This window comes from Chrysemys picta, chromosome 22 (assembly GCF_011386835.1).
Source record: "Chrysemys picta bellii isolate R12L10 chromosome 22, ASM1138683v2, whole genome shotgun sequence".
In the NCBI taxonomy this organism is placed as follows: Eukaryota; Metazoa; Chordata; order Testudines; family Emydidae; genus Chrysemys; species Chrysemys picta.
The window spans coordinates 21201910-21214460 of record NC_088812.1 but is presented as its reverse complement, the minus strand read 5'-3'; the positions used below and the strand labels follow the sequence as shown (position 1 = coordinate 21214460).

General features: G+C 51.9%; 1 protein-coding gene across 1 annotated transcript in view; it reads right to left on the bottom strand.

Annotated features, from left to right (window-relative positions):
• Positions 1-8277: 8277 nt before the first annotated feature.
• Positions 8278-12551, bottom strand: part of LOC101937260 (adhesion G protein-coupled receptor E3-like) — a 28880-nt gene continuing 24606 nt past the window's right edge. Inside the window, exons 13-16 of the mRNA XM_042858943.2 lie at positions 11848-11939; positions 10935-11103; positions 10720-10824; positions 8278-8681 (exon numbers count right to left, since the gene is read on the bottom strand). Coding sequence (XP_042714877.1) covers positions 8646-8681; positions 10720-10824; positions 10935-11103; positions 11848-11939 — 402 coding nt within the window. The 3' untranslated portion in view covers positions 8278-8645. The remainder of the gene's footprint in view (positions 8682-10719; positions 10825-10934; positions 11104-11847; positions 11940-12551) is intronic.

Below are 12551 nucleotides of genomic sequence, written 5' to 3'. Positions count from 1 at the left end.
CTCCAGGTATTAAGGTCAATAACTTGTGCTTGTCTAAATTGCCGAGTGCCTTCCAGAAGGGCAGTCTGTCTGGATCTGAAGACAGCATGGGCTGGAGAATCCAGTGGTTCCCTTGGGAGTTTGTTCCAATGGTTAATTGCTCTCGCTGTGGTGTCTTATTTCCAGTTTCCTTTTGTCTGGCTTCAGCTTCCAGATGTTGGTTCTTGTTCCCCTCCACCCCTCCCCACCCTGAGACATGAACAGACTTCTCTCACCTGACCTGTCCAGGGGCCCCAAACTGCAGCTACATGGAGACAAACAAACCAACACCAGACAACTTGCCAAGTCCCTCTACCTCCAACCCTGGGCTTTGCAGCTATGCTCTCTGAAATTCCCCTGCTAGTCGCACCTGGCTGGCTCTTTCTTCACCTTCAGCGTCCCTATCTCCGGAACGAGGTATCATCTCCTGTTCCAACAGGTTTCACCGCTGTTGCTTTTATTACTTATTCCACCCTGGACTCCATCATTAACGAGACATTTCTCAGTGAGGGGAAATCTACCAGCTGGTGAGAAGCTGAGGAATGTTCGGCTGAACTCCAGGGTGGTGAGTGGGGCCATCGGAGACCCATTCACCTCTCCAGACCTGTGAACTTGACCCTGCACCATAGAGAGGTGTGTGGAGATCCCCTCACGTTGCTCCCTGTCTGGGGCTCCCCTACTGAGCGTTTGGATTGTGCTGCCTTTCTGGGCTCCCACTGCGTCTGAGACGTGGACAGACCTGCTTATTCCTGATGCACTGGGGCTGTTTTACTGGGGGATGTTACACGGGTTCACATCGTGTCACACTGGGTTATGATTCATCGTGCAAAGTGCTCATGGGGTTCAGGGAATCAGCATGAAACAGTGCTTTCTTTGATACAGAAATGAGCTGGGAGCGGGGCAGTTGTACTACTGCCATCTACTGGATGGAACGAGACTAGCTCGGCCATGGGCCACATGCCCTGTAGTGCTTCTAGCTAACAAGGGCTCTCAGGTAGCAAGGACTTTGCTTTTGGAGCTCTGGGATCTGAATTCTCTCTCCACCGTCATCATAAAATGACCCATGGGCACTGGGTGCTGTTTGGGGAGAGTCATGGGGCACTATGTTGCCTTGAGTTTGTTACTGTTTGGGATATAGACCCACAATAACAGAAACAACATTGTCTCAGTGATCTTGTGAGGATGATAATGGTGTTATTGTTTTTCCAGGCAAAGACAGCCAAGGAAGAGGCTTTCTGCATCCACTGGAAATTCATCACTGGCAAAGGCACCTGGTCTCCAGCTGGCTGCACTGCTCTGCACACAAAGAGCACTCACACCACCTGCAGCTGTGACCATCTCCCCAGCTTCGCTCTTCTTATGGGTCCAACCGCAGTGGAGGTGTCTCACTCTCAGACTCAGCTCAAAGGGCTGGACCCTGAGCCATTGGTGGCTTTTCTGGGGTAATGTCTGAGTAGGAACCTCAGGATCTCAGGGCCAAGCGGGCTGGGCTGGGCTCACTGGTGATTCTCCCTTTGCTGTATTACAAAAGAGTTACCCACTGACCATCGTCACCTACGTGGGACTGACCCCCTTCCTGCTGTGCCTCCTCCTTGCCATCCTCACCTTCCTCCTGTGCTGCTCCATCCACAACAGCAGCACCTCCCTCCACCTGCAGCTCTGCCTCTGCCTCTGCCTGGCCGACCTGCTCTTCCTCACCATGGTAATCCGCAACGGCAGTCAGGTACGGCCTGATTCTCCCCTGCTCTGTTCCTCCACTCTCAGCAGGGCTGGGGTGTGTGGCTTTGAACACCTTTGTGCTCCCTGGATTCTAGGCTGTGCAGGACACAGAGGGGATTCTCAGGGGGATGTTTCCACCCCCTGTTAGGCCCCTTCACACTGGGCACAGTGGACTCAGTCTCCCCATCCCCAGGAGTTTGGCCAGTTCTATTCCTGTGTCACAGGATTGGAATTGAGGCATAAGGAGACTAAGTGACTTGCCCACTATTACCCAGGGAATGTGTGGCAGGGCTGGGAACAGAACCAGGATCCCCTGACCCCTGCTCTAACCACTAATCTCTGCTCCTTTCCTGCATCTGGGTCACGGAGCGCTATAACTGGAGAGCTGTGCTAACAAGAATCCCAGTGTGACCCCCCAGTCAGGTCTCCCCCATACGCAGCATTTACCTTCCTCGCTGCAGTATCCCTAGACTCTCTGTCTCCCGCAGGTGGTGTGTGCTGTCATTGCTGGCTTCCTACACTATCTCTTCCTGGCCTGCTTCACCTCGATATTCTGGTTCAAGAAGAGATTCATGTCTCCGTTCAGCTACGGATTCCCAGCCCTGGTCATGGCTATTTCTGCAGCATTCAACCCAGATGGCTACAGAACTCCCCGACAGGAAGTGCAGACCCGTCGCCCTCCCCAGTTACACTAAGCTGCCACGAGCACTGTAGTTGAGTTGCCCACCTGCCATAGATCTACAGATAGGGTGACCAGACGTCCCGATTTTATCGGGACCGTCCCGATATTTCCTTGTTTGTCCCGCGTTGGGACAACCGGACAAACAAGGAAATGCCCCGGAGCCTAGAGCCCGGAAGTGCTCGCACCCCCCCCCCCGCCCCGACTCCGCCCCCTCCTCCCCCGATTGGCTCCCTCCCCGAATCCCCGCCTCTTTCCCGGGCTCACCCTTCCTCCCCCCTCCACAAGCGCTGGAGGGAGGCCCGGGAGACGCAGGGGAAGCGCGGGGCCGGGGTGAGTAAGAGTCCGGCCTGGCCCCGAGCAGGCAGGACTCAGTTGGGTGGTTGGGAGAGGAGGGGGGACGGCCCGCGGGGCCAGGCGGCGGCTGTTGTTGTCCCCCCGGGCAGCGGGACTCGGGAGCAGCCGCTGCTGCAGCTCCCACTGCCGCGGGGGGAGGAAGCGGCCATGGCGCTCCGCGGCTGCGGCGCCTCCGAACCCCCCGAGCCGGGGCCTGCTGCAGGGACCCAGCAGCGCGCACGCTGGGCCCAGCCCCTGGCCAGTCGTGTCTGGGCTGCTGCCCAGCTGGTGCTATCCCACGGCGGCCCCGGGGCGGAGGCATCGGCAGCCCAGCCCCGTTCGTTCCCCTGCGGGACGGGGGGGCTGGGGCCTGCTGCCCCCACTCCGGGGCCGCCGCGCGATAGCACCAGCTGGGCAGCAGCCCAGACGCGACGGGCCAGGGGCTGGACCCAGCGTGCGCGCTGCTGGGTCCCCGCAGCAGGCCCCGGCTTGGGAGGTTCGGGGGCGCCAGAGCTACAGCCGCGGAGCGCCATGGCCGCTTCCTCCCCCGCGGCAGTGGGAGCTGCAGCAGCGGCTGCTCCCGAGTCCCGCTGGCCGGGGGTGAGAACAGCCACCGCCTGGCCCCGCGGGCCGCCCCCCTCCTCGCCCTACCACCCAACTGAGTCCTGCCTGCAAGGGACCAGGCCGGACTCTCACTACCCCGGCCCCGCGCTTCCCCTGAGTCTCCCGGGCCTCCCTCCAGCGCTTGCGGAGGAAGGGTTTTTTTTTTTTTTTTTGCCCCCCCCGCCACACCCCCCCCCCCACGTCACCCCCCCCCCCCCCCCCGCGTCCCGATATTTGTCTTTGGTGATCTGGTCACCCTATCTACAGACCTCACCCTACTAATGATCCCAGCTCAACTCCCAGGTCCAAGACTGGGTTTGTGGTTCTCGTGAATAAGAAACAAATGACCTTCTTCCTGTGTACAAAGCCCTGAGGATTCCCTCTGCCTTCTCCCTCCTCTAAAATGAGGAACTTCCACTAAGAAGGGTGTGGCTTCTTCTAGACACTCCAGGCGAGCTCCTCGGATGGTGTAAATCAGCGTAGTTCCACTGCTTTCAATGCAGCTAAGCCGATTTACATCAGCTGAGTCTCTGGCTCTCCATCAATACTGCACGAATCTGCCAGAGAGAGAGTAATCTGCACACTCCGTTGGCACCAGCAGGCCAGACTTGCTCACATCTCTCTTATCTCGCTCTATCCCCCCAGGTTCTTATTCCACACCCATCACCATGGTATCTGAGCTCTGAGTGTTTACACCTGGATTAACTCCATGGATTCTTATGGAGTGTCTCTGGATTCACACTGGTATAACTGGAGTCCACACCTAGCTCTGGGACTGTGTTCAAGGTTTTCAGTCTAATCCATTTTTTGTTTCAGGACACAATCCCCGTCTCTGCTCCAGTGGCTGAAAAGGGGTAATATATTCATATTAATGTCACTGAGCTGGGATAATGTACTTCTTCTTCCTCCCTGCCTGTAGCTGCTGGCTCAGCCTGGAGAGAGGCTTTCATTGGAGTTTCCTGGGTCCACTCTGTGCCATAATCCTGGTGGGTACCTCACAGAACCACAGGGCCCCATTCTCCTCTCACCTCTGTGACCCCATTGATTTCAGAGCAGCCAGGAGGAGAATATGGCCCATAAAACACAGTGAAAGATTGTTAGGTCCCACATGGCTCATCTGCTTTGGTTAGTCCTGGGATCAGTCCCTGTGCTGTATCCCCAGGCCAGAGCCTTTACTTGGGCACAGCTCCCACAGAAACCAGTGGGAGCTCACCTTGAGGATAGCAAGAGTTTGGTCTAGTCCAGTTACTGACCCAAGGAATGAGGAAGGGAAGGGCTGAACCATGCAGTGTTTGGTGGGGGAAAGGCCCTACGTTGGGTAGAGTGAAGATGACAAAGTCCATGCAATTTCTTCCCCAGGTCCCGGGGATGCGGAGATTAGTTACAGCCTGAAAGTGGCAGGGAAGAGCCTAGAGACAGGGCGCTGGAAACTCTGACTCAGATCCTGCTCTCAATTACACTGGTGTAAACTGACCCCACTGGAGGCTGGAGTCACTTTTTTAACTCTGAGCAGAATCTGGCCTCTGTGATCCCATTGATCCATCTCAGCCCTGCTGTGCCATCAGCTCCGTGCATGGGGAGGGACCGAGAGCAGCCAGAGGATATTACAGGAGAGGGGATGAGCGGTCCCTGGTTCTGCAGCATTTGGATCGGTCCCTGGGATCGTTCTATGCCTCAGTTGGAGTCATCTGCCCCAGATGAAACGTTTCCACAGATAAATATGACATTCTTTGCCCTGACCCTGTGGATCTTGAGAAACAGACTCTCCTCCCTCAGCACAAATGTGTCCACTCTCAAAGACCACAGTTGAGAAGGCAACAAAGCAATCCTGGAGGGTCAGATGCCTTGGTTTGGAAGGTCCTTGGCACCGGGCGGGAGTGAGAAATTGCAGGACGGGAACAGCATATTTAGGATCCATTGGAACGAATTTCCAGTGTGTTCGCATTGACAGTAACCCTGTCCCACACAGGAAAGCCGGGGCCAGTAGCTCCACCCCGCTCTGTCCAGATCCTCCTGACCCAACTGCTCTCCATAGGGTTATTGTAACTGGATCTCTCCATCTGCCTTTATCCAGGTTACTGATCTTTAAAGCCATCACCCAGCTCTTCATTTTGGGCTGCACATGGAGCTTTGGTCTCCTCCAAGTCGGCGCAGCAGCCATGGTCATGGCGTATTTATTCACCATCGTCAACAGCCTGCAGGGAGCCTTCATCTTCCTGGTACACTGTCTCCTCAATCGCCAGGTAACTCCCATGCCTGTCATCAACCCACCCCCCCAGCACCTTCAGTAGTCTCGAGGTGGCCATGTCTGATCTTCTCAGCGTTAGTTACATAGTGCAGTGACCATGTCCCTCACTCTCCAGGTGAGAGAGGAGTACAGGAGATGGATCAAGGGATTCCGAACGTCCAGCACGAAATCTCAGACATCGGATCCATCCATGTCTGCTGTCCCCACCACCAGCACCAAGACGGTAAGAGGTCCTCTGCTCTGTTCCAGTACCAGCCTGTGAAACAGTCATCTGTAGCTGGGTCTCATTACTGCTCTAACGGTGCTTTGTCCCCTGAGCGAGCCAGGATTTGTTATAAGCCAGCTGGGAATGTCATTAAGAGTGTTAGTCAATCGCATCGTGATTGAAGGGTATCCTACATGTCTTAGGCATCAACACCGAATGATCCTTTCCTAGCAGCTCCACATTCCCTCTCCTTGTCTCCACTGAGAACTCTGGTGGTCACTGATTGTCGACTGTGTGGGTGTTGTTGGCACTTGCAATGTAATGATCTGGACGTATTGGATCAGGATTGTTTCCTGGGGATGAAACCTTGTCAGTCCAGATGGAGCAGGCCCAGTGAGCAGTCAGCACTTCGAGGAATATCCTTTAGGTCCTTTACCCATATTGAGTAAGGAGCCGGGAGCTTAGATTTTTGTCACCAATTTGTACATGACACTCACAGGGGCTTCAGACCCCATCATCATGTTGCTGCTTTTCTTTCCAGGAATGAAGAACATGGAGGAAAAGGGCAGATTCTTGCGTCTGACGCACCTCCCTGCTCCAGTCCAGCACCAGACACTGAAGCCTTTGCATGGAAGACAAAATTGTTGCTTTATTGAAAACAGCTGATAGCTGCTACTTGTTGGCTTATCTGTGTGTGAGGTGGGAGCCGGGGAAGAGAGAGGACTTTGTCTCTGCTGAGCATGATAAGCCCTCTTAGAACCCCACCAGAAGCTGGACCAGTCCTCATTTCTGACAGGAGGTGCATGTGAGGGAACAGACAATTCCCTGGAGTGTTCGTAGCAGGTACAGATGGAGCACGTTCACCATTGTCTCCGGCTAATATGTCAGACGTGTTAGTCATGTAAAAGGAGAGATGTTTTGTTGGAGGCAGGAGGACAGTTTTATTGACAGGTCAGTTAAAGCAGGATGCATAGCTCCTGAGATTGGAGGAAATCCATTAACCTTGAATCTGATGAGGACGTCTGGTGAGGAGGCAGAACCTAGATCCACTATGGGGATGAGGAATGGTGCCAGGAGCACGTTTGCAATTGGGGAACCTTTTGCCCTTCACACGGATTGGCTCAGAGTCTTGCTTCATCTTAACACACCCTCTCCACACCCAGAATCCGTAGGGTGTCTGTGTGTATTTTAATGTCATGCACTGCATACCCCTTCCACATATGGGGCATCTGTGGCAGAGTCAAGAACAGACTGCAGATCTACCATCCCACTCCATGGTCATAGCCACATGAACATCCTGCAGATCAAGCAGAGAGCTGAGTCCTACTTTAATCAACACTTCGTTGTACAGCTACATCTCAACCCAGCCCCTATTACCGCCAAGGGCCAATGTGCAGTGAAAGAGGTGCAACTTAAATCTATTTTTAGAAAAACTTGTACTGAGTTAGGCCCTGAGCACACCTCCTTTTTGGAAGTTCACAGCCACTTTTTCTGCAGCTCTTCCGAAGTGAACAAGATCGCTGCACTGCCTGATATCCTTCCACACACCTGAATCTACAGGGACCATTAGGCAACATCTCCTTAGAACGACAAAGTTGATTATCACCAGCTGAATATCTGAATGGTGCTGAGGAGATAGGGGAGATATGGCGAAAGTCCAACGTCTTAATCAAAAAACATCCTAAGGCAGCAGAACTGAATTTAGTTCCTGATTCTGCTACAGGCTCCCTATGTGACTTTAGCCAAGTCACCTGATCCCCTGTTTCCCCTCTGTCTAACAGGGGTAATAATCCTTCTGTTCTCCCATCTTGTGTCCATCTTGTCTACCTAGCTTGTAAACTCTTAGGGACAGGTATTGTCTCTGACTGTGTGTATGTACAGAACCAACCATCGTGGGACTGTACGTGCCCAGATAATATAAATAAATATGGGGAAAGAGCAGTGGGCTGACACAGTCATTGCTCTCAGTTTGGAGAAGTTTCTTACGGAAAGATGACATCAGCGAATTTCATAGTGTTGTGGGGAAAACACGGTTTGAAAACAAATTTTCTTAAAAAAAAAAGTGGAAGAGCATTTAGTGGTGCAGTGACAGAGCTGGAGCTGAAAATCCATTACAGGCCAGGTCCTCAGCTGGGGTAAACTAGTGCATTTTCAGGGATCCTTCTGGGCCTTGGAAAGCAGACAATAGCCATGAAGCAGTGTGCTTCAGCCATGTCCTCAGCAGCACCTCCACCCCACCAGTCACAACCTCCATGCCAGGGCTGGGAGCGGGGCTAATGTACAGATTTTATGCCAGCTCTACAGCAGCCAGAAGGACTCCTGCACAGAAGCGCTAATCACAGGCCATTTCTGCCCACTTTAAAGCCCCTTTACACTGCCAGATTGGCATAAAGAGGCTTTAGAATTGAGCCCTAGGCTTCCAGGACAGGCAGAATAGCAAACCCTCAAACCAAAGAAGCAACCAAGGTCCATAAGCAGGTTATTTTATTATTTACACATTACAGTGAAACAGCAGAGCTAGCTCACACACATAGCACGCAAGGGCTCTGAAATCGTATCCCCCCGCCCCCCAGGGTGTGCTTTCCCTAAGAAATAACTGCTCTCTGACCTGGCATCTGGCCCTTTAAATCTGGGAAAGACAGCCAGCGACAACCCTACGGTGGCCTTTGAATTCAGGAGTTGTGGATTTGGATCAGCGAGAGGATTTGCTCCAATCCTGCTTCCCCTTCCAGGTTGTGTATGTAGTTGCAATGAAGAATGGCAGCTGAAGCACCTGCCCCACTGGCACAGCAAAGCCGGCTGTATGATAAACATCGGTGGTTGGAGAGGTGACTGATTCACAGAGATGAAGTGGAGGGCTCTCCCCAACTCACCTGCCAGCAAAACAAATATACATTGAGTGTCAATCTCATGGGAAAACTCCAGTCAACGTCAATGGGATCAGGACTGGGGCCTCATTCAGGAATAGTACAGAGTCTGCAAAATTCAGCCAGCCTCCACTGAAGTGACATCAAGTGCAGGAAAATACCTAAACAAGTGTAGACAAAACCAGCTCCCTTCCCCCACCCACGCACAGGTAAGCCATAAAGTAGCAGTTCATAGAATCATAGAATCACAGAATATTATGGTTGGAAGTGACCTCAGGAGGTCATCTAGTCCAATCCCCTGCTCAAAGAAGGACCAACACCAACTAAATCATCCCAGCCAGGGCTTTGTCAAGCCGGGCCTTAAAAACCTCTAAGGATGGAGATTTCACCACCTCCCTAGGTAACCCATTCCAGCGCTTCACCGCCCTCCTAGTGAAATAGTGTTTCCTAATATCCAACCTACACCTCCCCCACTGTAACTTGAGACCATTGCTCCTTGTTCGGTCATCTGCCACCACTGAGAACAGCCGAGCTCCATCCTCTTTGCAACCCCACTTCAGGTAGTTGAAGGCTGCCATCAAATCCCCCCTCTTCTGCAGACTAAATAACCCCAGTTCCCTCAGTCTCTCCTCGTAAGTCACATGCCCCAGCCCCCTAATCATTTTTGTTGCCCTCTGCTGGACTCTTTCCAATCTGTCCACATCCCTTCTGTAGTGGGGGGACCAAAATTGGACACAATACTGCAGGTGTGGCCTCACCAGTGCCGAATAGAGGGGACTAATCACTTCCCTCTAACCGCTGGCAATGCTTCTACCCAATATGCCATTCTCCTTCTTGGCAACAAGGACACACTGCTGATTCATATCCAGCTTCTCGTCCACTGTAATCCCCAGATCCTTTTCTGCGGAACTACTATTTAGCCAGTCGGTCCCCAGCCTGTAGCAGGGCATGGGATTCTTCCATCGTAAGTGGAAGACTCTGCACTTGTCCTTGTTGAACCTCATCAGATTTCTTTTGGCCCAATCCTCTAATTTGTGTAGGTCACTCTGGACCCTATCCCTAGCCATCTGTCCAAATTTCCAATTCTTGTAAGCTTCCTTTTTGAGTTTAAGCTCACCAAAGATTTCACAGTTAAGCAAAGCTGGTCACTTGCCATATTTGCTATTCTTTCTGCACAGTGGGATAGTTTGTTCCTGCACCCTTAATAAGCTTCTTTAAAATACAGCCAGCTCTCCTGGACTCCTTTCCCCCTCATATTAGCCTCCCAGGGGATCCTGCTCATCATTTCCCTGCATTTCTGAAGTGCAGGGTCCGTATTTTGCTACTCTCCTTCTTCCTTTTGTCAGGATCATGAACTCAACCATCCCATGGTTACTGCTGCCTAGGTTGCCACCCACTTCTACTTCCCTACCAATCCTTCCTTGTGTGTAAGCAGCAGGTCAAGAGGAGCATGGCCCCAGTTAATATAGGCTGCTCTAAATAAACCAGAAATGTCCACTTCCAGACAATGGTTGTGGTGTGTCGTGCTGGGACTGGAGCAGGGAGGTTTTTCCAGATATAAGGCTCCACTTTTCCCTCCAGACAAAGCTTCTGGATCCTTTCCCAGTAGAGGTAATGGAGCCAGAGGAAATTCCATCCAGTGCTAACGCTGCGTTGGGGATGGCCCATCTGCACTGACAAGATTTCCACCCAGGTTTTGATTTGTGAGCTTCCCCAATTGGATAATTACCTGAATGTGTGTCAAAGCCAAACACCTTCTCAGCCCATTCCACAGTGAGTGATGCATGGAGCTTGCAAAGAAGCAAAGGGAAGGGAACGTGGAGGTGCACAAGAAAGGAGGAGTTCTGTGCTGGGTTCTAGGAGACCTGGGATTCCCCCTTGAATTGGATGAAATTGAATCTCACTAAGACTCCCAATGCCATTCTCAGATGGATTAAAACAAGCATGTGTCACTCAGAGGACAAGGCACCTCAGGAGCTACAACAGGCCCAGATGGATGTGACTTTTGGATGCTGGTATTGGAACAGAATAGAGGATCTCTTACCATCTTGGGGCTGGTTGTGACAGTGGACACGGACAGACTAAACGTTTGGGTTGGGGGGCTGGGTTTTCTTGTGCCTTTAATCCATCTCCTGTACTCCTCTCTCACCTGGAGAATAAGGGACATGGTCACTACATCATGTAACTAACACCCTCAGACCAGGCCACTGCTAGGCCCGTGAAGTCACTGGGTGGCTGATGACGTGCCAGGGGCATTACCTGGCGATTGAGGAGACAGTGCACCAGGAAGATGAAGGCTCCCTGCAGGCTGTTGACAATGGTGAATAAATACGCCATGACCATTTTTGCTGAGCCGACTTGGAAGAGACCAAGACTCCATGTGCAGCCCAGAATGAATAGCTGGGCGATAGCTTTAAAAGTCAGTAGTCTGGATAAAGGCAGATGGAGAGATCCTGTTATAATGACCCTATGATGAGTTACTGAGTCAGGGGGCTCTGGGTGGTGTGGGGCAAAACAGCTGGCACCCACTTTACTGTGTCTTAGGGTTACTGTCAAGGCGAACACAATGGCAACATATGCCTATGAATCCAAAATACAATATCGTGCCCAACCATCTTCCCAGACACATACTTTCCCCTCTCACAGGTGGTTCTTCCAAAGTAAATGGTTCAATCTCTCATTACGGTTTTGTTTTTAATCAAGTGGGAACAGGATATTGGGCTCCTGGGAACCTATGTATGTTGTTCCATAAATAAACAGAGGGGTTGCTACAAAGCAACAGTAAGCCACACTTGCCTTCCTCCTCAATGGATGGCACTTTACCTCGACAGTATCCACAGCCCCAGGGAAAAGAGATGAGTTTCCTCCCTAAGTAGCACATGGCCCAGCTCTGAATAGCAGCACAGACTTGCCTTTCTCCTTACAAAGCACTAGGCATGTGCAGTAATACCATGGCTTTCTGAAGCCTCAATATTCTGATCTGGTTCTAAAATCTTTTCCCCTCTCATGTCTCCATCCAGCACTCCCAGCTGGCAGCCCTGATCTTGTTCCTCCCCAACCCCCAGCCCCAGCCCTACATTCATGGCCCTGCATGCAATTTCCGCACCCGGATGTGGCCCTCAATACAAAATGTTTGCCCACCTCTGTTCTAGTAGATTTAGCGCTGTCCTACCTGGTGTCTTTGAGAGTGGACACATCTTCATTAAGGGAGGAGAGTTTGTCTCTCAGGATCCAGAGGGTTACAAGAAAAAATGTTAAATTTATCTGTGGAAACAGCATGAAATATTCCTTGTAAAACATGTCAGCCAAGGCCAGTCTCTCTGGCTGAGGCATGGAACAATCCTATGGGATCAGACTGCTGCAGAGCAGTGACTGCTCGTCAAGGTGGGTCACACACCATTCCCTGCCAGACCTTGGTCCCAGGCTGTGTAGGGAACTATTGGCATAGGCAGGGCTACAATGCATCACATGTGATCCTACAGCCAGAGGGCCACATTCTGCTCTTATCTGAATCTGGAGTGACTCCACTGATTCCAGTGGGGTCTGCAGTTATTCCAGATTTAGAGCCCTGTGATTTGTCCCAAAGCTTCTAGATCCCGTCTATAGAGTATTCCCTTCAATTCTGAGGTGAAATTAATTCGTAACCCGCTGCCTGATATGGGGAGGAATCTGCAAGTACATTTGCTATCTTTATCTCTTGCAACACATGTACCCTTCCATCCTCAAACTCCCGATGCTGCAGCCACCTCCCTTTCCCCATCACTTGGGTTATTTACCAACCAGCCCAGACAAGGCAAGGGACAAAACTATCCTCATTCCGGCAGAGGTTCCACTTGCTTCCATTGTAGCATTGCATAAGTAATGACATATTATAAT